Source organism: Pezoporus occidentalis, unplaced genomic scaffold (assembly GCF_034315485.1).
Source record: "Pezoporus occidentalis ecotype Australia unplaced genomic scaffold, CSIRO_AGI_Poc_V1 ctg3, whole genome shotgun sequence".
Classification (NCBI taxonomy): domain Eukaryota; kingdom Metazoa; phylum Chordata; class Aves; order Psittaciformes; family Psittacidae; genus Pezoporus; species Pezoporus occidentalis.
The window spans coordinates 7,261,054-7,288,621 of NW_026914940.1; the positions used below are offsets into that span (position 1 = coordinate 7,261,054).

General features: G+C 37.9%; 2 protein-coding genes across 5 annotated transcripts in view; one reads left to right on the forward strand and one right to left on the reverse strand.

Moving 5' to 3' along the window:
• The window catches only part of LOC134167867 (dynein axonemal assembly factor 11-like), a 303,297-nt gene that overhangs the window by 212,001 nt on the left and 63,728 nt on the right, over positions 1 to 27,568 (forward strand). The window lies entirely within an intron of this gene.
• The window catches only part of LOC134167866 (PHD finger protein 20-like protein 1), a 212,088-nt gene that overhangs the window by 181,418 nt on the left and 3,102 nt on the right, over positions 1 to 27,568 (reverse strand). For 2 of the 4 annotated variants that reach the window (XM_062626991.1, XM_062626989.1), the window contains exons 3-12: positions 20,259 to 20,430; positions 20,025 to 20,109; positions 19,067 to 19,155; positions 16,962 to 17,024; positions 13,159 to 13,366; positions 12,374 to 12,502; positions 7,931 to 8,013; positions 3,804 to 4,056; positions 1,655 to 1,840; positions 1,242 to 1,448 (exon numbers count right to left, since the gene is read on the reverse strand). In XM_062626991.1, the coding sequence (XP_062482975.1) occupies positions 1,242 to 1,448; positions 1,655 to 1,840; positions 3,804 to 4,056; positions 7,931 to 8,013; positions 12,374 to 12,502; positions 13,159 to 13,366; positions 16,962 to 17,024; positions 19,067 to 19,155; positions 20,025 to 20,109; positions 20,259 to 20,430 (1,475 nt within the window). Of the gene's footprint in view, positions 1 to 1,241; positions 1,449 to 1,654; positions 1,841 to 3,803; positions 4,057 to 7,930; positions 8,014 to 12,373; positions 12,503 to 13,158; positions 13,367 to 15,014; positions 15,069 to 16,961; positions 17,025 to 19,066; positions 19,156 to 20,024; positions 20,110 to 20,258; positions 20,431 to 27,568 lie in introns of all 4 variants that reach the window. The other 2 variants (XM_062626990.1, XM_062626993.1) reach the window with 2 other exon arrangements.

A 27,568-nucleotide genomic window follows, 5' to 3' on the forward strand; every position in this document is an offset into this window, starting at 1 on the left:
TTGCCCTTATTTTGACAAATTAGTTTGAGAGAGTAATAGATTTTTCTTGAGAGGGAAAGAGAGAGGATAATTACAATCATCCATTTCAATCTACACAATATCGATCCAAGAATCCCATCCAGCTTTTGCTACACCAAGTTAAACAGCTTTGCTACAACGCAGTAGCTATTTCACTACTGAGTCCTATTTTTTGAAGTGAAGCAATCACCTTAACACTGTCAGTGTGAGCAGGCACCCAAGCAGGGGCTATACATACTAAACAGTGTACTTCACTGCTCTAGTGAGCACTGCAGCTTAATGCAAAGCTGTTATTCCACCCCCAAACAAGACTAAGTTATAGTTTGACTGCCATAATTACATATTTAAAGGTAACGTTGTCGTTCCTTACCATTGATCAGATTAACCAAAACCTTCCTCAGCGAGGTACAATACTGGGATTTTTTTCTCCTCTTACTTTATTGAGCTATCTTCTCATTTAAATGCAAAATCACAACAACAACAACAAAGAAAAAGGGCTTGTGAGAATTCTTTCTCAGAAGCCAATTAAAAATGGTATAATACATAAAAAAAAAAAAAGACTTACTTACGGAAAAAGTATATGGACATCTAACATACATTGGATGAAAACAACCAACTTTTAGGGCCTGCAAACCACTTTATCAAACACACACACCCCCCACAAATCTCTTTATTGCCTCTATCCACGTGATTCACTTAAACCACAGTAGTCAGGAAGCTGTTACAAACTGAGAGGCAGCACAGAGTTCCAGTACTGGGCCCTATGCTGACTTTGTGAGGGTGAACCAAGATGGCATAAATTTTAGGCTATTTTTCATAAATATTTTCAAGTAACATTTCATAGCAAGCAAATAACAAAATTTCCACTGCAAACAGAAGCAAAGGTAGAGGAATGTTGATAGTGTTTGAAAATGCTACGAAGTTTTAAAGGTGAAGCCACAGAGAAATGAGCACATCTTGATTTACTGTATGTTAGTATGTTAGTAACTTCATACGTTATTTTTGCAAGTTTTAATAAAATCACATCTTTTCTAACTAAATACTGCTCTTTATATTCCATAAACACAGACCCTCCTTAAATTGTGTTAGAAAAAAGTGCTAGTGCAGCTCAAAGCCAGTGGAAGATGAATATGCAGATGGAGAGACCCCAGGAAGAGTTGCAGGCTTGCACTGTTTTAACCCTACATCTATAACCTAACTGGTTGTATACTGAATCTCTTTACCTGACGCTGTTGTAGCTACTCTTCCATCAGTTACTGCTTTGGAAGAAAGATATGTAATCATCTGAATATCTTCCTTGTCTTTACTGGGATATTCATTACGGAAAGTGGATTCTGTGGATAATGGTGCTGTAACTTCCGAACTACGGCTTAAATCAAGAGGGAGACATGGTCCACGCTTCTCAAGTGACATATGAGCAACATCAGGTACTACACAAAAGAAAAAATGTAGTATTAAAAAAGATACATAGGTCCAACAAACAACAGTTTGGATTGCAGCGTTACATAACATAGGAACAGCATTCAGCTTTAGCTACGGTAAGTCAAAATATCCCATTAGATGAAAACCATGAAAGGTCTCATTTTTATGATTCTATTTCTCTTGGGCAGTTCTTTATTAGATTAAGATACATTACCCTCCAATTTTGATGACTGTTGGTTTTGACCACTGATGGAGAACACTTTTCCATCAGTAACTGAAGAGGGAGAAGAAACTTTTTCTACAGAATCATCAGGCAAGGAGCAAGTGGCTAAACGCTGTGATCTTCTTCTCCGTTGGCTATGTTTGTAGGATCTAGGGGAATTCACTGGCTGTGATGGACCTAAAAAGAGATCTTTCAATGTTCATGAAGCAGAGAGATATACCATAATCTTACCGCAGTATCTGAGATCTAAAGATGGGGAGTGCTTTAAATAGCTCTTATTTGCAAAGCTGGTAATCACAGCAGAACTGGTAAAAGTAATTAAAAGACTGTGAGTACCAGGAGCAAAAAAAGAGTTATGCTCAAGATATGAGTCTGCTTTTTGTTTAGTATACATTATTAGGGCACCTACTTCCCCACTGATAAAGGCTATTGGTTTACAATAAGCAACCCCCCATATAACCCAGGAGATCAGGCTACTTATAATGGAAGGGGGCAATAGGATTTAACAGTAAACAGAACATATGATCACAGTTAAGGATCTAAAAAGTCATGGATAGTGTTAACATACAACTTAATAAAAATAATCAAAAGCAGTGGTTAATTTTATATCCCATCTCCTGTCTTCTGCTAACCTGATATCAATACCCCAATTATATGTCAAGTACACACTGCCAACGCATTGTGTTGGCACAGTGAGAAGGGTCAAGAACCTTGTACTTAAAAATAAAGGAGGGAGGATTGATACAGGTTAATATAGGCCTGATTCATTAAAAACAAAACACCCACACACCCCTACCTCTCCAATTTCACAAACTTTTGCCTTATTAAAGCATTTAAGTCATTATTCCACTGTAAATCACTGTTCTCTCCTTTTCTTAAGCACTTTTTAGACTCAAAGGTGTACAAATTTAAAAATAAAGAGACAGCAAAACTGAATTTCCTTTACAGATTGTAAAAACTCAGAAGCAAAAGACTAAAAGACAGCACTAAAAAGGTCTAAGCTATTAATTAACCAAGTTTTAAATTAGCTGATTTTTAAACTATTGCTACAGAGAAGTCTAATCTAATCCAAAATACAAACATGCTCAAGGAAAACTACTCACCACTGGTTTAGGGATGGGGAGGGAAGCTGTATACAAGAAAGATTTATGGGAACAAAATACAATCTATACCAGTGCATCCTGAAAAAATAAAGATGGCTGAATTTGCACCCTTCCCACTCCCATTCGTTTCAAGCTATATGTGAGAAAAAAATTAAAGAAACTTATCTCTTAAGAGAAAATATCATAACAAGGCTGGGGAGGAAACAAAAGATGAAGGTTTAATCTTCCATCCTCAATCACTATTCTAAAAGTGAAACAAAAATGTAGCTTTCAACTTAGTGGAACCCACATTTATTTTCATTCTTGGACTCATCATTTAATGTTCTTCAGGGCAGAAAGAGCCTGACCCTAACTAAGCAACACTAAAAACCTAGTGTGATCTCAAAAAAAGAAATAGGAATATTTTAATATTGCCAAAAAAAAGCTTATTCAAGGATGCAGCATAAACCTTTCCCTGTTCTGCTGATAACCAGTACTTTGGTCCTTTGCAAATCAGTCACACGTTAAGAAGCTGGACACCCATGGTATTAGTCTGAGACTAAGAAACCCCATCACAGATCTTGAACCCATCTTCTCTTTCACATCATACTTGGAGGGATTATCACCTAAAGTGAAGCACACCACAGCCAACAGCACATTCAGCCTGCTGAAGGCGGGATTTCTCAGAGAGGGAAAGGTCCACAACCAAGGTGTATGTCTTTTCTTTTTAACGAATCAGGCCCCTTCAGAAGGGAGGGTTGAATTTTCCTCTATCACTGTTAACACTAACGTGGAGATTTAAGGGGGAGGGAAAGCCAACCATTAAAGCCACAACTATAAATGTATTATTTAAATGTCTTATTTACAGTAGAGTAATTCAGACGCCTTATTATGTGACTTGACTTTTAAAATACTGAGCTACCCCTAATGCTCCCAACTTGGCCCTTTAATTTAAAGCAGATTAATTTTTAAAAGCAATAGCCATTTACAACCAAAAGAAAAGTCTGTAGATCTCTTATAAGCAGTTACGGTATGGTTTTTAAAATGTCTGTGCTCACTAGTTTTATTTATCACAGAAGAAGGAAGCTGAGAGACCAGCGTCAAATCCTCGACTTGTATTAATTCTGGGGAAAGTGGTGATTTAGGGGGCTTTATACACCCAGAAGAATCTCCAGATTCTTGTTTGCATTTCTTGCTGCGAGCCTTTCCTGAAGACAAAGTTGAGGATAACAGTGCAGGTTTCTGAATGTTGGCAGAACTGCTAATATCAGCTTCATTTTTTTTCTGACTTTGTGGTTTAGGTGAAATCTCCTGAATAAATAATAAAAAATTGATACTTTTATTTCAGTTTCTTCGCTGTAGTTCTTGTATTCTATTTTGATCTTTTTAAAAGCAACTTTAGTATTCAAAACACATTTTAAAGCAACACTATTTTCAGTACAAATGAAAGCTATTTAAAATGCATCACATTAAACTCTCACTTGCAAAGGAGCACTATCAAGTATTTTCAGTATTCAGAACACCCTAATTTCTTACTATTTCTAATACCTGCATAAAAGCCTGAAATCAAACAGTTTTCCTCTACTCCCACTTTAAAAATTCAACACGGACTTCTTAGTTTCTCTTTCATATTCGGTAGACCAGGACTGCCAGTGCTTCCTCAAAATATAACTTAGAGAACACTGGGTTTCAAGTGTACAAGTACACTGATGTACAATCACAGAGTATCTCGAGTTGGAAGGGACCCATAAGGATCACTGAGTCCAACTCCTTGCTCCTCACAAGACTACCTAAAACTAAACCATCTGACTGAAAGTATTGTCCAGATACTTCTTGAACTGTGTCAGGCTTTTGCGCTGCTATGAGCAAACAATCCTCGTTCAGAAGACTGCAGTTCTAAAAGCAGATGCTAAGACAAAAAGTTCCTCAGGAAAACTAAACACAGATGCAATTTTTAGAGCAGAACCTGAAAAAGTTGATAATGCTCCTTTAAGGAATAGCTAAAAACAATAAAAAGTTTCCAAATACTGAATACACTCTCACACAACCCCTTTCAGTGCTGGGAGTCTGGATTTCACCACATTATATGTTTGTGCAAACACAGGAAGAAATCACAACTTCTAGCACCACAGGGTTAGATAGTTTGCTAACTGTTGGGAAAAATGAGCAGATGAAGAGTTAAGACAGTTTCTGAAGGGGGGGGGGGAGTGAAGAGACAAAAACAAACACATAATGCAGCTTTCCGATTTCATCAATTTTCATCCTTCTTAACACACGTACTGAAGTATTATTTCAGACAACTAGCATGCATTGACAGACATTAGCATTATAGATTTTTTAACTGCATGTTCCTCCTACTTGACTGAATAAACTGTGCATGTGTTACAACCTGCCCAATAATGGCAAACTACAATATCTGAACATCATTTCTTAGTTTAACTTTCTTGCCCCAGTTACACCACACAGCATTGTACCATCTAATAAAACCAGAACAAAGTGGAAAGAACAAAGTAGAAAGATACTTCTAGAACATGTGCACCACTTTATCCAAACTAAAAGGTCACACTGATGATTAGAGGGTATTATTGGGTTTTGTTATAAATCATAGTTTTATTTTCCACTGGAACTTTCCATGTTCCAATGGAGAAGAAAAAAAAATAAATGAAAAAAGGCAAAACAAAAAAACACAAGTGCACGTTCTATGTTTGTAGAAGGGCATCCCTGAATGCTGCATGAATAGCTTGCTGGAAGCATCATGTAAAGATCCGGTGCAAAACATCCCATTCAGCAGGCATCAGTTCTACCTTGAATAACTCAATTACACATGGACTAAATGCAGTTTATTCCATGAACTGTAGAGAATACCTATGCTGGTTATGAGAGGTATTACCAGAAATTAATTAGAGTCGTAACTTGTAAATAAACAATTTTATTGGTCATCTTCACAGATGTGAAAGACATTACTACAGCATCCATTACTTTCAAATTACAAAGTTATTTAAACAAGATTAAAAAAATTAAATTAATATTTTGATAAGGTGCTTAACCTCTTAACAGGACAACTTAACATTAAAAACCTTAATGAAGTAATGTTATTCAACTAATCAGGTCTTGGTCAAAAGGAAATATAACATGACATACCCTAATACAGTTAAATAAACTATCTGCAACTAATCATCTGAGGTTTTGGGTTTAAGACAACTGTAAACTAAAAAGATATAAATAGAAACAAAATAAACTTCCATCAACAAAGTCAGTTTTCGGCTACTGGCCTGAATACTTCTACCATGTTCTGTACGACAGTATTAAAAAACCCTACAAGATATTTTACCCATTCAATTTTATAGCAGTGGCAGACAAAACCTCTAAGGAATGTCAGCTTTGCTACTGGAAAACCTTTTGGGAAGGTTTTAACTCGGCCATTTTAATTGGAGTATGGGAGGAACATAGCGAAAAAAGCTTCAAGCTCAAAAATTCTCCTCCCCACAGTTAATCATGGAAATGTTTGTGAGGTTTCTGGTTTTAGTTGGAAGCGAAGGAATAGGACAATTTGGGATTTTCGATGCCTCTTTAAAGGAGCTTCCTAAGTATTTCCAAAAATGAGGTTTTTCAGACCATTAGCATGTAAACAATCACAGAGACATCTTTTGTATATCTAGTCAATAAAACAGAAACAGCCGAGTTACTAAGTCTAAGAAGTAACAAAAAGTGTTTAGTAAATATGCACTGTAGTTTATAATGTTGCATACACAGTCTATGTAAACCACAAAGTCCCATTCACCACAATGGGATTCTGCATGGTAAGATTTACATTGTAATGATTCTTCCAAAAACAACATGCTGTAAGCCATTTCACAGTTTTTTGCACATTGAAAATATCACACACAGTAGCAATAAAAATCATAGCATCTTTAATATGCAAAAAATTTGAGAAATGGAATGTCATGTCAATACATTGTAAACCTTTATGCAAAATATCAGTCAATGCATTGACACCATAGTGGCTCGGTTCGCCATTACAGTGACAGCATTAAAAACAGAAAACCATGTTCCATTGACAAGACTCGCATCCAATGCGGTGCCAATGGAAAAAACCACAGCAATGCAATTATATATCAGCTCTAAAGAACCAGTACAACCAAAATAGCTAATAAGGGTTGGGGTAGGGACTGTTCATAGAGTGTGCCGGGGCTTAAGAACAGAAGTGCTCTTTTAAGAATTGCGGGCAGCAAGGCTGGTTTATTCACATGCTGCTGTTAAAGAAGAATGAAAATGAATACAAAAAAGCTGTATTAAAACTACATTAAGGCTCTGATTTAAATCACTGGAAAGCAAAGATGTCCTGAATCAAGACTACTTGTTCATCCTTAGCTTGCTTTACCATGCTTAGGCATTCAGCCCTTTTAATATGCAAGATAATGCACAACTCGGAGTCAAGCAATGCCTGAACACAATGGAATAAGCCAAAGATAAAATGGCAGCCTTCAGGTCCTGCAAATATGCAGGTTTAAAAATCAGACCCTTAACATTATTTAAAAGTTTCCTTTTTGTATTTATTAAAATACACACCCTTGCAAAATGTATGGCTCATTGAGCAGTTTGTAAAACACATACAAGCCTACAACACCAAAATCTTAACAACAGAAAAGAAACTTCTTTTAAAAGAAGTTTACAGGATGTCAAAAACCCTGTTGCAAACACAAACTTAATTTGTGTAAGGGCCTTTTCCTAAGCCAGTCATGGCTCCAGCTGTAAAACTGGACCTTGGGTCACTGGTCTCCTCACAGTTGCTGCATCGAGACCATTTTTCTCTGTTTCCTGGGGTTTTTTTAAGGCCAAGTTGGACAGAGCCTTGGGTGGCATGGTTTAGTGTGAGGTATCCCTGCCCATGGCAGGGGGGTTGGAACTGGATGATCTTAAGGTCCTTTCCAACCCAAACCATTCTATGATTTTATGATTCTCTAAGTTTTCTAACAAAAAAGCTCATTATTGAAATTCAAGTCAACACTGTGTTTAGAGACAACTAAATTCCGGCCTTCTGGCTCTGCCAGAAATGTAAACACAAGATCAATTTTCAGTTCCCTGTTATACCTGAAGGGGTAAATTTTAATGTTGTAGGTACTACATCTCCATGGCACACTCCAGTGGGAACTTTGCAAAAGAATCAAACTCTACCATTTCATACCTGCTCCAGGACTGGAGCTGTTTCTTTGTTGCCTTCCTTTTTTTCAGCACCATCCGCAACAACAGCTTTGGATGCCAATAAACCTTAGGAGAGAAGTTGCAAAGATTTATAGTTAGAAGCAGCTTGCAACAAGAATCTGTGGAAAACAAAGCAAAACCAGTAAGACAAGAAATATGAGCTGCTTATATCTACAACATAATTCCCTCTGAAACAGCTCCCCATAAAACTGAACACATTAAATTAGAAGAAACAAAAAGGTGAAGGTCATTCCCATGATGCTGTCCTTTCACAAGAGGCACTTCTCTGGCATTTCCACTGAAAAGACGAAAATCAACTTATAAATTGTAAAATTATGCCTCACCATCATTTTACAGCCCAAGCACTTGGGCTTTTAAACCAAGCCTATGATATGTAAGTAAGTTTTGAGGGATTCAAATTATTTAGAAGACTTTGCTATCTCTCCCCTTTCTGGTCTTTAAGAAAATCCCATCAGAAGTTGTATTACTACTTCTTAACACATACAGACCTTTCTTAGACAGAATGCAACAAAGGTTTTAATATTCCAATTAACATTGTCAGCAGTGGAGTTCCCCAATTACCTCAATAATGACATTGCATTGGGAGCAAATACATCAGAATCTGTCACTTCATTAATAAGCTCATACTATATCACTGTTACTACAAGAGGAAATCTGTAAGGCATGAGACAACAAACTCTGTTGCGGGCTAAGAGTATAACAACAGCTTCAGTTGTACTTCACACCGTAACTTCAAGTATGAAGTTACTTCAAGTATGAACTTCAAAGTATGAAAAGAAAGAAAAAGTTCTGTGCCGTAAGACAAAGCAGAACTGATAAAACCTAAAATACACAAATCTGAATAAAAGCTACTCTTTAATCCCTCAGAATGTCAGTGATGGAGGTGGAGAGTTTAAGTTCTCAAAAATAACTTGAACTGACAAATCCATGAGAAATTCCTATTGCTTTTCATGAAAAATTAGGTATGCTCAAAATTAATTTACAGCGCACAATACCCATGGAATTACAGATTAGGGAAGCCTGGGCTCTTGGGAAGCATGTAGGACTTTAAAACAAACATGCGCACAAAACGCTGTGGTATTTTGTTAGAGAGCTATCACATTTCAGCATTCCACAATAAATAATGGGTGCTTTGTTTCATTTATTCTTTACGTTAGATCAAGTTATACTCAGTTTACTGGAAAATAGTTATGTTTTATTTAAAACTTTTTCAGAACACTCTGTCCATAAGAAAAGGTGTAAACTAACTGATTTCACAGCTAAATAGGTTAACTGAAAAGCTGAAGCTTACTTAGCCCTATTACACTACTATGAATAAAATTATCAGTTAAGATATGAATTCTGCATTAGGCCTCATAAAACATATAGGCTTTATGGACCTAAATAAACATCTGTGACTCAAATAATCCAGTTTAAATCAAGTTGCAAAATTAGCAATGTTCTTCATATTGACAATCCTACACCTACAATAAAAAGAATGAAATAATTTTCAAACTTAACTGAAGCAGAGTTTTAAACACTAAACAACAAATTACAGCCCATAAGGCAGCTTTTGTGGTTCTACAAACCACAGGCTGCCCAGAGCAGCTGCGGCTGCCTCATCCCTGGCAGTGTTCAAGGCCAGAGTGGATGGGGCTTAAAGCAACCTGGTCTATTGAAAGGTGTTGCCCCTGCCTGTGGCAGGGGGTTGGAACTGGATGAGCTTTAAGGTCCCTTCCAACCCAAACCATCCTATGATTTTAGGACTATCATTTTAGCTTGATTTTCAGTGCTCAAAAAGTAAAGCCATGAAATGAACCTACATTCTGTCAAACCTGTGAACACATAACCCTTCTTACTTCCTTCTTTTCTACCTCTTTAGGTACCTTTCTAACCAATCACCATGCCTGTAGAAAGACAAAACAATTCCATAATCTCCTACAGCAGCAGGACTACAGTTCACCATCCTCCGTCATTAACACCTAACAAATTAAGAACATGAGGTGGCATAGTGAACTAGAAACATTCTGTTCTGTAAGCTTGCTGCAGATGTTAGCTTTTAGGTATCAACACTGCAGAAGGAGATGTCGAAGCAAGCCTTCCAACAGAGACAACTATACTGTGAAGAAGACGTTAACACATGCTTAGCAGGAGACATCCTTCACCTTTGAGAAATATAATTTCCCCCAGTGACAGTAGCAGAAGAAAAATGAGTAAAGGAAGGAAATGGTGAGCAAAGAGCACCAGATGCAGCTGTGTCCCTTGTGGCAAAACAAGGAGAACCTTCTGCAACAATTACTGAATGCTGAATTGAAATCCAGAAGGCAGTACCCTTCAGACAGCCTATTGCTCTATTTTCCCAATACAGCTGTAAGACACTTAGTAAATGAATGTTTTCCTAACAGCTACAATGCTTTATCATTTTTTGGTAGCCATTCCGATGGGTACACCAACATGAATCCCAACCTTCCCTCAAATCCAAAAACTCATGCCAGAGACACAAATGGCAATTTACAAGTATTTCAAAGCATAAGAAATAAGCAAAGCATGTAGCAAGGGAAAGTTTGATCATCAGCAGTTACATTTGCAAAATACTTCATTATATGCAACAATAAAAACAATTACAAGTTGCAAAAGTGCTATTTTGAGAACAGTTAAGCAAAGTAACTGCCAAGCATGACAAATTTCATCTTGTAATTAGAAGGACTACTTCATTTCCATTGAAAGTTAACATATTGTCTGCTAGTGGAACATGATTTCATAGATACATAGACACGCTGTTTTTAGAATGGCTGCAAGATATGTTTACTGACTATGAAGTATAGTCTACATGACCCTGTCTGCCTGCTGTTATTCTCACAAAGCTCCTTAGGAAGGAAGAAACTATCCACAAGCAGATACAAATATAATTTCTAGGGTCACAGGTTTTTCACCTGGTTTAGGTATCTTCTGCTACTAGCTGTTAAAGGAAAGAAATTGATAGGGCTACATACATGTGAATGTACACACACTAGTGATACATATTTACAATCTTACACCTCTACTGCTCATGGCAGCGATTAAATTGAGATTTAACTGAAGGTGTATACAGTATGGGCAAAGGAACGTAGCAATGAGGCTGATAAATCAGACATCTGTTAACTAAACTTGGTACCAAATAAGAAGCCTTCCAGGAAAGAAAATCCTGGTGGCAGAATTGGCCTTACTGAAAGCTGCTTCCTTCATATCATATTCCATATTAGTCCACTTCATGTGTTTTCTCCTTTAGACTGAAGTACTGATTGAGACACTGAAACAGAACCACACTCATAAGAGAGCTAAGTGTCCTCCACTGCTGACTGATGAAAGGTTGGACCAGCCAAAACAAATCTGAGAATCTCATCACACAGTTTATTAATTGGGGGGTGGTAGGGGTATCTTATAGAAATAAGACTTTTCCTGTGAATGACAATACCCTATCTACTACAATAAACAAACAAACCCTCCCCTCTCATCTGCAGCACAGAGTTTTGCCAGACTTCACACAAAACTGTAGTTACTAGAATAATGAGAGGGATGTACTTGTATCTTACCATCTGTCCAAAGGCCCCTCTGCTACAGGGGGGGACTTCACAACTTTTATCCACTCATATTTTGAAATGCATCTGATAATTTCCCAGCACAGGTGCAAACACATTGCCTCATCCTAAGCAGTGACAGGATCAATGCTGACAGCACAATTTGCTTACTGGGAGGCATGGGGGAGGAGGGATACAAACTGAAATAGGTCTTTTCACTGCTAAGTCAATTTCTATTGATTTTTGGAATGAAATGTAATTATCTATTATTCCATTTCCTGTTACATAAACTGTATTCAACAGCCGTATACTTGTTTTCCGTTAACACCTTTGACTAATAAACATAAGAGAACAAATGCCTTAAGACACTGAAATAAAGTTTCAGATCTCCATTGCTTCAATTTGTAGCTAGGTTTGTACACTTTTAAAAGACAGACTGTAAACTCTTTCCAGCAACGGTTTTACTTTATGACAAACTGACAAAACATTTAGTTTTTCCACAGCCAACAAAAGCTTTACAGTGGTTATGACCCTGTTAAGAAGTTGGACAAACCCCAAATTCACATTAAAGCGGAGAAAATTGTGCAGCTAGAGTTAAAACCTACTCAAGAAAGCCATCAGTTCAGGATGGCAACCTTCCTAAGAAACTGAAACAACCAAAACAAGTTTGAGACCACTCTCTGAAATCATGAACTATGTAGATTTTATTACCCTTTATATCTTCCTTTTAAATTCCTAACAAGTAAAAGACTGTAGTGAATATCTGCCTCATGAACATGCTTTTCTCAATCTACTTCAGTACCTTAGATATAAACACGTGTATTTCACTACATTGAAAAGGAAAAAAGTCAACAACAAAAGTATTTTACCAGTGATCTTGTTAAGACGAGCTCTCTTTGCCTGAAATGAGTTGCCTAAATTACTTTTCCGCTTGTGTGATAACGTGCTCTCTGCCTGCACAAAGGCCATCTTTGGAACATCCACTACAGGAAATCCTACTATTAAACAGAAGAGAAATCTAATAAACTCACGTTTCATAAATACATGACAACACCCACAATACTTTAATATTTCAGAACTGCTATTTGAATACTGCTGTAAAGACACTTTAAAACTATTAAAAATGAAAATTACACAATGTTTAGTATTACACAACGAAGCATTAGATGCAGACTACCTCAAAAATGCAATTTTTACTCAATAGGATGAGAAATCAGTATTAAAGACTATTAAAATGAACAAATTCTAATCAGCCCAGAGATAGTTTTAAACATCCCTGAATATGTATATATGACTCGTACTGGTTTTGGATTTTCTTCTTAGCACAAGATCAAGGATTACCTTACAGGTAACAGAAGATGCAGGAACATGAACCATAGCATACAACAAAGTCATTTAAAAAACCCGTAGGTTCTGCTCTTCTTAGAGCTAGTAAGAAGATTTTGCACAAGGAGTAAATGATGACCAAACTAGATTTACCTGATAAAAATTGTTTCTGAACTGATTGTTATGTATCATAAAGTTATCATAACAGCAAATGTGACATCTTCCTCAAGAAATACTAGTTATGACTTAACAGCAAAACTAACAACAGGAACTCGAGTTTAACATTACAGATAAGCCTACTTTTATCTTTTACAGAATTTGTTTTTACCAAATGTATCACTAGATGTAGGCTCCTCTTCCTTTTTTTGGACTTCCTGCATGATTGTAGAAGTTGAGGTTTCTTCCTTTTTTGAAGGAACTTTTAGCCATTTTCTGTCCTCTTTATCTTTATTGCTGTTTGCGCTGGTTCTAGGTTTACTTCCTGCTTTGTTCTTGGCTGCTGCTGCAGCAGCAGCTTTGACCAAAGCTATCCAATCCTCCAAAAAGGAAAAAATGGTAAGTATTAAAAAGTGCCTGAGATTCAAATAGAAAATACCTATAAACCCAGTGAAACTTCATCTAGAAATGTTCAAGAGCAGTTGAAATCCTTTTTATGGCTACTACTCAGAGAGTGATGAAATGAGTTTCCCAAATAAACTTGAAGTATTACCAGTATGCCACATGGATAAAAAGCAAAAAGAAAACACCTTCAAAAAAAACATAATGCATAGGATTCTGGATGCACATGTTCCCTGCTATCTATTTTCATGTGTCATAGCTGTAGAAACCCAGGAGCTCCCACACCCAGAAAACTGACTTTGTTCTTACCCTTCTGGCTGTGAAATGCACCAACTCCATTGCTGCTCAAATTTAACTATTATTCAAAACTACCATCAACTCAAAGCATGGTCCACCAGAGTTCTTCCTGAATTCAACTGATAAAGCAGGGTAACTCTTATTTAATTGGATCTGTGTTTCTAGAGTAACTACAGGTAGCACTCTTTTTGTGTACATATTATAACTTTCATTGACCAACTTCAATACAGCGCTCTATAATATGACTGAATTTCACAATCCACACTGAAAGTAATAAAAATGCCATTTTGAACAATGGCTTATTTGACCATACAGAAATGTTCCAGGAGTAAACAACAGAATATACAGCCCAAATTAATTTACTTTTTGGCATGTGGATGAAGTTTAGCCACCCAACAAGTCAGAGAGATCCAAATACTTCCAAGGCTGAGCCAAGCAATTTCCACTAGTTTGGAGTGATCAGACTCCTGCCTTACATCTCCTGAATGTCAGGGATCAATGTGATAGCAAAAATTTAAACTTGATCCTCTTTACCAAAGTAATTCTCCAGATTTTCTATGACATCAATGTACAGAATTTTTCCATGGAGAAGTTACATGTGGTATAAAAACCAAGAGTAACGTTCATCCTCCACCAGTAAGAATTAAGCATCTGAGTGGTTTTAATGATACTTAATTTACCACTTGGCAATTTGGCTACAAGAGCATTTGGAGGTTTGTATTACCCACATATAAAAAAAGGTTTCATAAAGACAATTTTTGCTTAGCTTCACATGTGAACTTTATAAATAGTTGGGGTATTTTCCAGCTGTAGACAGACTATATTTTATGCTGGACCTTCCTTGTTACGTTATCATACGAGGTACCTAAAGGATCTTGTTTTTATAAATCTTGTTTCAACACAACTCTGTCTCACGCATTACACATTGTAAGTCTCCCTAATATCTAGTCTACTGAGGGTTTGTTTGCCTTCTTTGATGTGTAAGAAAAGCATAACACAAAATACAAAGCATTACTTTTCCTTGTTTTATGCTTTTCCTTTCCATAGCTCAATGCTTTTAAATCACTGCTTTACATAGGTTATGCTTCCACTTTGCATCAAGCTACGTACTTAGGAACACCAACAGCTTTGGTACCTCCAAGACTAAGTGCTTTGTGTCCAAACCATCAGTGCACGATGCATATGCTCAGTCTAGCTAGCAGAAGCAAAGTTTGGAAGTGCTGTGGCAATGCTTACACAACAGGCAACCATCAAAGTCATTTAGCGACGTGCCAGCCACGAAGAGCATGTTTAACTGCCAGCTGCATAGTCAACCAGAAATACACATACCTGGTTTTGGCCAGCCAAAACAAGCACACACATTAGCTCCAGTCCATCCAGAGCCTTGTCCATCCAGCAGGACAAAAAAAAAAAAAGGATTGAGCTATTTGTGCTGGTGAGGAGTTAGGAACACCTGAGAGAAGTCTTACACTGTACCCTGGCCAAGGGATGAAGAGGATCAGTAATATGGCTGGAGCTTGATCGTATAATAAAAGTGGGGAGCAAAGGAAGTGCAGCCTGCATCAAAACACCATTTTTATTTTCAGTCAAGCTAAGCACCCTTAAGTCAGAAGCTTTCAGAAGACATCAAGCTTCAAGGAGCACCCTGAACTAAGCGTCCTGTTCCAATAGTAGCTTTCTGGTACAACACGAAGCGTTTTGTTTGCATTGTATTTCATTGTTTGGATACTTTCCTTAGGACATGGAGCTCACAAAGGGCAGCAAGACACAAAACAATGAAGCAAACCAAGGTTAAACATCCAGAAGCCAGAGCAGTGAGACATTAATTACGGTGATGGTTATACTTTTTTCTGAATTAACATACAAATTTAAAGTCAGAGAAGGGAACCTTGAGCGGTGGATGGACAAGATTATCTCAAGAGGTCCCTTCGAACCTCAACAGTTCTGTGATTCTGAATTGGCTGGAAAGTCTGTGGGTCCATTTTTATTCTGGCTCCAAAGTGAACACATTCATTACAGTGACACAGGTAATTCCTGTTTTTCAGCCTTTAACTCCTGCTAACTGCTCACCTGCACAGCTCCTGATGTGCATGAACTATTCAGCACCTAAGATGCTAAGGTGACTGTATTTCTTTTGAAGAGCACAGGAACTTGTCCTTCAAAAAGATGTTTGTGCCTTTTTCAGAATTTTCAGAAAGAAATAAAAAATGGGGAAATAACAGTGGGAGCCTAAAGCACAATGAATTCACAAATCTGTCTTGGTCACTGAGGTATCTACTCTGTCAACCACAACAGCAGGACACTAAATATCACAGAAACCAGTTACAAATCCTTAGTAGCAGGACTTTTCCCCAAAGCATTCAGTATACACAAAGCCAAGGGCCCAAATATGAACACATTAGAAATTAAGTAAAATAAACATCCTCCTAAGAGAAGTTTTCCCTACTCCTCCCTCACTCCCTGACATTGTTCCTCTATTGGCTGTGGTTTTGTAACTCCGGACTAGTTACTCTGCACCATCCAGCCCGATTTCCCACTTCCCACAGGATCTCACTCCAGTGAATTTCTCATTTACATACACCATAAAAATATAAATGCACATTTCCTTTTTTATTCTCACTAAAGGTCACCTTTCAAGTAAGCTGAGAAAATTGACAGGAGAGAAGTTATGGGACACTGTAGTTAGAAGACAAAACATTATCACTACTGAGGAAAGCTGTCATTTTACTTATTAGATTCACTAAATCAAAGCACAGGAAATTGCACAATCAAGAAAGACATTAGTAGAAATTACCCACAGCCTTACACATCCATTGGCTAAAACACTTGTATTTTAAAACATTCCTTAAACCTACAAGATAAGAAGGCAAAACCAGAATGATTTCTAACATCCAACCCTTATACCAATAGCAGAACGCACGCACACTCTTCCACCTGCCTACAACCACCACCTTTGTGCTTATCTACAGTACTAAAGATTCAGCTGGTTTTCCTCTCCTGACACCTCACAACTCCCAGCTCCCACACACTCACACATACACACATATAAAATATCATCAATCTATTGACCGGCTGATTCCACAGCAAGCCTGGATTCCTCACCTTCACCTTTCAATTCTAAACAGTCTGCCCCACCTACATCTTGGCTCACATTGTCTCCTGTCACATCTTCTTGTTTTCCTCTGTTCCAATCGCAAATCCATGCTTTTTCCTCAGCTTCCTCTTCCTGTGTGCCAAGTCCCCTCCCTCTCCTTCAAAACCCTCCTCAAAACTCACTTCTTTTGGTTCGATTTCCGTCACTAATCTCAGCTCCGGCGCTATCTGCTCCCTCTCGCGCGCCTAATTACATCGAAGATAAAACAAAAAACATGAAACAGAAAAAGTAAGTTATCCGAATACTTCACATGTGCTCTCACAAGGGCAGTCTCAATATCCCCATCTTTTATTTTCTCTCTCTACATTAGCCACGTTTATGTGCGATTTCAATGACTTTGTGCTTATCTGCACAGCAATTTAACCTATAGTCTTATTGCATTGAACCACACAAATTTTCCAGTCTTTAATCCATCCTCACAGCTGAGTCTTAATAAAACACACTTCTGCTGAAACTCAATAGTTTGAGTGTTACAGTGCTTATAATCTTTTCAAGACACACTAAGCTCAAATCAAAGAATTAACTAGTCGATAATCTCTCCATGTAATTCAAATTCTGCATGCTTAGCACACACCTTCTAAACAGATCTTACATGCTAAATTTGCTAATGCACTAGAACTTGAAATGCCTTAAGCTTACACTCATCTCTTGAGATGTACTTTTCCCCCCTTTGGAAACAGACAAAAAACCCAAGTCATAGGTTTAATGAAGTGCTGGATCTGCCAACTTCACTATTTTGCAAATCAAGTACAGTCTTGGCATCTTTTTAAGCTTTAAATGAATTTTAGTAAATGTCCTTAAAAATAAATAATGCAAAAAAGCAACAACGGCCATTTGAGTTCTACTCTTAGACAAAGCTCAGTTTCAAGTAACTGATTTTCCAACCAAATCTTAGATATTTATTGGAACTAGATGATCTTTAAGGTCCCTTCCAATCCATTCCATGACTCTGTGATTATGGTTGTATTCTTACATACCACAGAAACATCTTTAAAAACAAACTTTTACCATAGCACAATGACATATGACATGTTGCAGAAAAAAAATAGCTTTGCCTTTGAAAGCTACGGAACTTCATGCCTATCCCTAATTTTGCAAAAATCAATCTCGGAAAGTGCAGATTTGGCCCCCTTGCTCTTTCTCAAAACTTCACTGAAGCCCATGCATTCAGTCCCTGAGATGCATGAGACTGACACCCTAACTTTCAATAATGAGAAGAATTGGAAAGAGCAGATGAGCTGGGCTGCCACCAAGCATGTCTGGACATCAAAACAGTTGCTAAGAAATGGATTTACTATTTATTTTAAAGCTGAAAATGCCTGTGGCCTAAGAGTAGTAACTCAAGATTAGACACAACATAGCTTCCTATAAAAAGCACAGGACAGAGTAAGGGACTTCTTTATATTGTCACAGAAGGGATATTTCAGTTCAGTCACAACCACATGAATCAAGTTTTCCTTTTTATGGAGTAAAGTTGAATACTCTAGCTTCCCATCTTACTCTCATACTAAAAGTATTGTTGAAATATTATATACTGGTTCGACAGTTATTGTAAGACTGCAGCAAGAAGCCAGTGTTAATGTGACTATGGATTTCAGTTTAAGATTAAGTCTTCAATGCTGTTTTCCTTTGCAAGTGAAGATATTCCTAGTGACTAAATCACGTATTCTACTTCACAGCCTCCCTCAGCTCCTACTCAGCATCTCTTCTTTAAGAAACTGGACATTATCAGAAATAAAGAAATATTTAACTATCTGAATCCCCAAAAGTTCTGATAAAAGGGAGAAAACCCCACAGAACAGTCATGTCAGTAAGAACATGTGGGCAAAAAGCTACCAAAGTAGCAAACAGATGGGGTGGAGAAGAAAAAACAATAATAATCAGCAGCACAGACTACTGACAAGCTGAACCTTTTTACTGGAAGGGCATCAGAGAAAAAAAGTCTCTGGATGCCCCTGGTTTTCTGAACTCTGCAGGAGGAAACTCTGGGAACAGATTAGTTGGCAGTGGACTGTATGGCAGCCAGGCATTTCAGATAGAGGCAAGACTACTTGAGCAGCACACTCTGGGGCATCATCCATAAAACTGGTGAAGCAAGGCAGTGCAGGACCTAGAATAAAGACTGTAATCTAAAACTAGTTGTGCTAGGTGACACTTTTTCAAACTCGAGATATTAAAGAAAAAGAACCTATATAAAACCTAGCAAAGATACCTAAATTATTCTTACCTGTCCTTTTGCATCCTCTGGCATAGATTTGATATGCATCCTCTTAAGACATCGAATAACACCATCATAGAACTGTACTGTGAAGGTTCCTAGAAAAGGAGTGAAGTAGTCACTATGAGTAGTTAAGAAACAAAACACACCTTGTTACTATGAAAGCTTTAGCAAAATATTTTGTAGGCGGGATGAACAAAGTAACCAAGTTACCTATAGTCAGGATATAGAATTTAAAGAAAAAAATAAATCTCAATGAAACCCTGTTCTTACATTGTTACTCTTTATCCACTTGGACAATTTCAAGCATGTTTAAGCTACTGTGTCACTTTTTCTTGTACCTCATTGAAAGAATTACGTCATATTTAAGTTGCCACAATAGGAAACCAAGTCAATTTACAATCAAATCCTCATTTAAACTATAGTAAAAACTCTTACTAATGTTCATGAGAAATATCACCCCATGCGAAGTACTGCATCTAAAGCATTAACCTTTATTTCCCTGTTCCCATTGTTTTTCGTCAATAAACAGAACTTTACACACCTAAAACAAGGATGAACTTTTAAATAACATTATTATACAATAAATATACAATATAATTAATATGCAATATGTAGTGTGATATACAATACAGATCATATATAATATACAAAGTATTATGCTGTTTTATTTACTATATGTTATTATTAAATCAACAATAGTACAAAAACATTTGTAACACTCTGCACAGGACTTTATTCTCATCACTGAACAAACAAAGCATTTTTTCTTCCAGAAGGAATTCCAATTTTCTAATTTTACACAGATAAAAGACAAACCTCTAACTCAACTGCATAGAATAGAAACATTTTCACCAAATATTGAGGCAGTGAGGAAAACTTTATATGCATGTCACATAAGCAGACTACAGCTACAGCATAACATATGCAAAGAGTCCTTACCAACAGATCATGCACAAATACATACCCTCTTTATTAATTGCTTCAATCTTTGCAGGGTAGTATCGACAGTCTGTCCAACGAGCTAGTACTTCTTCTCCAGGTTTAAAATCCTATTTTATACAAAGTCAGTCATTAATATTTCTAGAAAAAATATCTAAAATATTAAAATAATTAGACATTATTGGATAGATTTTATGTAAGAAAACAGGTAGGACAGTTTACAAAAACAAGTCAAAGACTAAATAAATGTGCCACTTACAACAAATTCTTCATCGTCTTTTAGCCCTTCTTTCCTTAATGCTGGTCGCTCCAAGGGTCGCAACCTATTGCTGTCCCAGTAAATCCACTCATCGTAACGATGACTCCATCGTTCAAAATGGACCAACATCTTCCCCTCTTCATAATCTATCTTCTCAATACGAGATGGATACCTTGAATGATAAAGTTAAACTGATAAATCTCAAGTATTTTTTAAAGGTTCCTACTTTTTTTGGCATACAACAGTGCTTACATGACATTTGAGAAACCTACATGAACACCTTGGACCGAGAAATCTCCAAGTCTCAAAAAGATGAAGTTACCAAATTGATGGTAGGAGACCATTTAGTTTAAGAGTCATCTACACACACCAGCAACAGGACATCAGCTTCATTCTAGTCAGATGATCACACACGAACTTAAACCTCAAACTCCCAGACAAAAACTGCCTGAAACTGGCATTAGAAGTTTGTCCTTATCAGTTTTAAAAACTCTGTTTGTCTAAAGCAAAATCCTGTAAGAGTTTGTGCTTGCTTGGGGGTGGAAAGAGTATTAAATAGTTTATAATAGGAGTAAAACATTCATTACTTTACCATCAATTCTGGACAAACCCAATCAACTAATCAAACCCAGAACGTTCAACAGAATATTCTTAATCGAAGCCGCTTACTAATTTATAGATCAGCTTCCATGATTTCACTGCCATTCAATTTGGTTCATAGTAACTATTTTTTAGCAGTCATTAACTCCACATGCATCAAAATAAGCATGTCAGTCTTATTTAACACACGGATTTTACTTTCAGCCAACACTGTCTGTGCTCAGCAGAACTAATCAGGAAGGAGCTGCAACCACTACAAGTCTTAGGCATCTAATTTTGAGTGTAGAATAGATACAGATTTGGAACCATAAAGGTTAAGACTGTACCTGTATGGGAAAAAAAAAGACAAACTTCTCTAACTTCAGCAATTGTTATTATTCAGTCTCAATATTTCTGTTTCCCCAAAGTGATGTAAATCACAAAACTGCAGTCAGAGAGCAAGGCACAAACTGGTTCTCTCACACAACTTGCTTCACCAATATTATTAGATCTCATTATTTTCACTGTATGAAATGCAGAGAATTGGAATGAGGCAGAATTCAGATCCTGCTGCCCTTCAAAGTATTTATATGGATTCAAAAGTACAAAGACTCTCCTAAAAGAAAAAGTTAAGTACATGATTCAGCTTTCTCCAGTTTGTATTAGCGATGGTCTCAAGTTAAAACATGTATTGAAAAGAAAGATCACAGGGAAGGGACACTTGCCTTTCATTAAGAGGCAACTTGTTTTTCTAACAAAGTGCTGCTGTGGAGTAATAGTAAGAGAGCAGAGCCTGGGCACCCAGCTTCCAGTCCTACTGCAAATTCCAGCACCTAGGAACTGCCATATACAGGAACACTGTCAACATTTTCAATTTTTAATACTTTCTCTCCAAACCACTGATGCTGCTGATAAGCAGTTCTGGACACTCTGTTCTGATTAAAGTACAAGTTCCCAGCAGGTACAGGCTTTCCTTATTTCCTGGTGTCTAGAACCGGGAATTAAAACAAAAGGTGTCAATCTCAATTTGCTCCTTCGTTTCTCCAGCCATACTTCTTCAGCTGCACTGATGCATACAGCTTCCCAACACCTAAATATCTCATGTGTGCCTAAGTGAGAAAAACTCTATGATTTTCTAGATTACTTCTGCAACTACTTCAGCCACAATTCACTCTCACATCAGAACACACAGACAGTCCAGCCTCTTCTGGGTTTCACTCATCCATACATTTCAGCAACACAAAATATCTTCACGGCCATCCTTCTAAGTTCCCAACTTCTCACTGAACTTCAAAATAAAGTCTTAGTCTCAAACTGCAGACTCTCATTTGCCATCCTACTAACAAAACCTTTTTCAGGATAGAACTACTCCACGTGACATCTGTCAGAGGAGCAACAAGATCAATCCCCATTCCTTTCTTACTACAGTTGGAAATTTCAGGTTTATCACATGCCAGACGGGTAGTGATGCAAAATGACACTGATTTTACTCAGTTGAGGAACCATCGGCCAAAAGATACAATTCTCCTCTTCCTACACATCTACAATGCAAATGCTCTGTTCCCATTATGGTGCTATGTTTTTATTGCTGTTATGGCTGGTAGCTTTCACTGGGCATCACCAGCAAAATCACCCACTATTCCTGTGTTTAGAAAACAATAGAAGGGACAAACTGGCAAAATATGGTACAATGGTCTGGAAAGGGAAAATTGAGTAAAAGGGGGGAAAATAACATATACAGTATAGTAAACATATAGTAAACATCTGTAGGTTAGAGACACATATACATAAAAATGGGAATTAAGGAAAATTCAGCAAGCCAAGAATGAAAACACTAATACATATAGGGGGAAAAAAAAATAAAAGAAGCAAAGCCAACATCAGTTAATATTAAAAGCCATACAAAATATTAAGTCTGAGTAGGAATCACTCAACAGAGGAAATGCAACACCAGATACTTACTGGCTAATTTCTCTTTGATAAATTACAACTTCTGCTCTCAAAGTCTTTTTAAAATATCATTATTGGCTCTAAATCTAAATCCATTATGTTGGTTTTGAACAGTTAAAGCTTATAATAATCATAACTTCACATAATAGCTTTATTCTAATAATTTGTTTCTTCAATGTATATTGAAGACAATGGCTGCAAGATGAATAGAGCCAAAACCTACATTCAACTCAGAGACAGAAGATGTAACAAATCTCTGAAACAACCAAGCTATATACGATTGGTTTTTAGGCAACCCCAAAAATAACTTTATATGGATTTACCAAGAAGCTACTACCCTCTATACCCACTAAATTTAGCCACACAATGTGCCACAAATATGTGTAAACAGTCACATTTCACAATGCTGATCCCACAGTGGAAAAGAGCAGAGCACACATATTGCAGAATTTACTATCCCAAATTTCACACTGCACAGAAACATTTTTCTGGTGTTACAGTTTGAGCTTGGACTGAATATAAGCCATTCCATATCCTACAGTTATGCGAATATTTCAAAGGCAAGTATGCATTTCCTGATAACAGAAGAGAAAATAGCAACTTTTTTTTTATAATCAGCCTTTTTAAAGAATTCTAGTTACAGTGAATACAGTGAATTCTAGTTTACAGTGCCTAAAAGCAATGTTTAGATTTATTGGGTACAGAGAGGATGTATGAGCTGTAACCATCTTCACATTCACATGAGAAATTTGATGTAGAAGTCCCTTCCATGGCAAAGCTGCAAGTAGGCATTATGAAGAAGTAATGGAAAGGGGAACACAAACATTATCACTCTCCACAGACCTGTAGGGTAACAGTGTCTAAGGTCCAAACAACCTTCCAGTCAAGTTAACTCTCCCCAGTCACACCCAACAAGCACTCCACACTAAAGGATCAGAATGGATTTAGTACACAAACAGATTTACCAACATTTGTTCAGTAAAAAGCAGAAAAACATACTCTAAAAAACTGAGGAAAAAGTCTTTACTCTTCACAGGAAAAAACCTAAACCACACCACCAAACTCCTGTTCAACACTGACAGTGCTGGTTTTGTGGGAAGAAACAATAACCTGAACATTTTAGGTGTGTTTTTTTAACAGCCTGCTGGAAATAATATTTGATAATCCCAAATAAAGTCTCATCCAAATTTCAGGAAGTTTTCTTCTTGTTTTATCAAGAGAAAACAGGAAAACTATTGTTAGCTGATGGTATTTGCTCAGCTTACATACAGCATGCTCTCCATGCTCAGGTTCCAGTGATTCCAGCCCATAAGAATTATTCAACATTTCTGTAAAGCTGCAAAGTTTAATATGGCTTACAAAAAGCACACTATGAAGCACTGGTCAGACAACCATACTGCTCCAATGTTCATCTAGGAAAAAATAATGGAAAGCTTCCAGGTTTTGGTTTCTGAAAGTGTAAAAAAGAAAACACCGTTTTCTCCTCCACCACACTCAACACGGTGCTGGCCACATGGATGGTATTTTTCATTTTTACATCATCATCTTCCTTTTGATCCTTCAGAAGTGACCAAAAAGTAGTGAATTTTCCTGTGAGATGGAACGAGTTATTTCAAACTGGAAAAATGGACATAAAAATGTTACTAAATTTGCGCCAAGTCTGCACCTACAAAGTCTGAAAACAGCCATGTACTTCCTGCCTTTGCAATAATGGTATAAAAAGTCTTTCCTTCCACCTTGTAAGGGATATAAAACCAAACACCCTCCATTCTGACTCCTCCACAAACAGCCTTCAGACATCTGCAAAATCTGTAAGCCCCTATTTCTAACTCATTTTTAATTATACATATTGTACTGTATCAACATAAAGCAGTCTTTATAGTCCTTCCTAATATCTGACTGTCAGGTAACCCAATCAACCAAAATCCAAAGTAAAGGCTGTACAAAGAAAGAATTTCCCAAAGTCTTTCAGGAAAAAAGCTTCCTCCATACTTAATTAAAATAATCTAACTAAGTAATCAAATATACTAAGTCAAAGCACTGTTATTCTGATAACTAACCTATTTTAGTAAGCTGTTTCCATTCCAGAACTGCACAAAGAACCATGCCTCTCTACTTCCTTCATTACCTAACTTAAAAGTTCAGATCAAGCAGATTAACAAAGACTGTGGGCTCAGAAAAATTAAGAGGGTTGGTTTTTTCAAAGCAGTATCTAGCGCTTATGGAACAACCAGTAGACAGCTAGAGCCACAAAAAAACAGGGGAAAAAAGGGAAGAGAAGCTTATTTAAATACAGTAACTTTGCAGAGGCTGTGTCCTGCTTGTGGGAGCTAACAGCTTAAAAAACAGTCTTCCACATGGGCACCTCCTTGCAGACATCTGCAGTTCTACTGCTGCTTCATCTGTCAGAGGCAAGGGGGTGTGTGTGCACATGTATTAGTTTTTGGATCAGATCATACGTAATTCAAGTTGGAAGGGACCTCAGAAAGCCTCCTACCAAAAAAAGTCCAACCTCCCACTCAAAGTAGAGTCAGCTATGGGATCAGACCACGTTTTCCAGAGTTTTAGCCAGCCCAGTCTGGAAAACCTCCAATGCTGGAGACTCCACAAACTCTTTGGGCAACCAGATCCACTGCTTGACTGCCCCATGGGGAAATGATTCGCCTTGTACCCAGCCTGAATTGCTTGTTTTCACTTCCACCGGTTATCTCTTGCCCTTCAACCAAACACTACCGTGGAGAGCTTGGCTAAGCACCTTTGATGACATCCTTTTAAGGATGGAAGGCTGGTACTGAGTCTCTTGTAGCCTTCTCCAAACTAAAGAAGTTCAGTTTCCTCACCCTTTCTTCACTGGTCTTTCACACCAGGCCCTGATCATCTCATATATATTTAATAGTTTTCTATTATCGGTCAATCCCACCTCATTCACCAACTGCTGCCAGATGACCCTGAATTTGATTAGAGCTGCATTACATAGTTTGCTTTACTGAGCTTTAAATTTATGGTTTGGGTTGGAAGGGACCTCAAAGCTCATCCAGTTCCAACCCCCTTCCATGGGCAGGGAACACCTTCCACTACAGCAGGTTGCTCCAAGCCTCATCCAACCTGGCTTTGATTACTGCCAGGGATGAGGCAGCCACAGCTTCTCCGGGCACCCTGTGCCAGCACCTCAGCACCCACAGAGTAAAGAATTTCTTCCTTGAATCTAATCTAAATTTCCTCTCTTTCAATTTAAAGCCATTTCCCTTTGTCATATCACTACATGCCCTTGTCAAATGTCCCTCCCCAAATTTCTTGTAGGCCCCTTTATGTACCATAAGACTGCTATAAGGTCTCCTCAGTCTTCTCTCCCTCAGCCTGAACAAGCCCAGTTCTCTAGCCTGTCTCCATAAAACAGATGCTCCAGCCCTTCTATCATCTTGGTGGCCCCCTCTGGACTTGCTCAGACAGGTCCAGGTACTTCCTATGTTCCAGAGCTGAATGCAGTATTCCAAGTGTGGTCTCACAAGAGCAATGGGATAGAATCACCTCTTCAACCTGCTGGTCCTACTCCTTTGAATACAGCCTGGAAGACAGCTGGTTTCTAGACTGTGAGTGCACACTGCCAGCTCATGCTGAGCTTCTCACTGACCAACACCTCCAAGTCCTTCTCTGCAGAGCTACTCCCTATCTAGTCTCTGCACCACCTGTAGTCGTCAGGGCTTGGGATTGCCCCCACTCAGGTGTAGGACCTTGCACTTCCCTATGTTGAACTTCATGAGGCTGGCACTGGCTACCTCATAAGCGTGTCAAGGTCCCTCTGGATGGCATCCCTTCCCTCCAGCTTATCAACTGAACCACACAGCTGGACGTCATCAGCAGACTTGCTGAGGGCGCATCAATCACACTGTCCATGTCACTGACATGTTGAACAGGATAGGTCCCAACACGAACCCCTGGAGAACACCACACATCACTAGTCACCTGGACACTGAGCCACTGACCACAACTCTTTGAGTACATCCACCCAACCAATTCCTTATGCACCAAGAGGTCCATCTGTCAAACCCATGCCTCTCCAGTTTAGAGACAAGGATGCTGTGGAAAGCGTTTGACGCTGTCCTGCACAAGTCCAGGTAGATGACACCAGCCACAATAACAAGCGACTTCCTTGTCTAAGATGACCTCCCCCTGCAGCAGCACTCTGGTGCAGTTGATAAAGACACTGCTGTTATGTCCAGAATAAAGCTTACTGACAGCCTGTCTTTGCTGATCAGTTTGACCAGGCTTTCTTCTGCTCAGTAACTGCTCATGCCAAATGATACCAGCAACACAAACACTGCCTGCAAAAACTACCTCATTTAAAATTACAGGGGTTTTAAGCAATAAATAGTCAAGGCACACAATACCCCCTCCAAAGTTCCAGAACTCAAATAACACCGGATTCCCTCAGGTGAATTTCAGCAAGTACTGCACAGATGAAAATTTAAAAGACCTGCAAAAGTGCCTCAGAAAGAAAAAACAGACTTTACTACACTGTTTCCCATCCTCTAGAAGCCTTTCTTGATTAACATTTTAACTGGTCATGAACACTTTACACAACAGCAGGCTTTCAGAAAAATGGAGGATAAAAAATAAACCACTTTCAAATCCTATTTTTCAGCAAGTGTTCTTAATTTGTCACTCATAGAAAGACTGAGCTAAGCAATACTACTGCTCTTCAACTGTGGTTTTGTTAAGAAATATAAAGAGATTTTATGTGAGTTCAGCAACTTTTATTTTCTTTGAAGTACATATTTCTG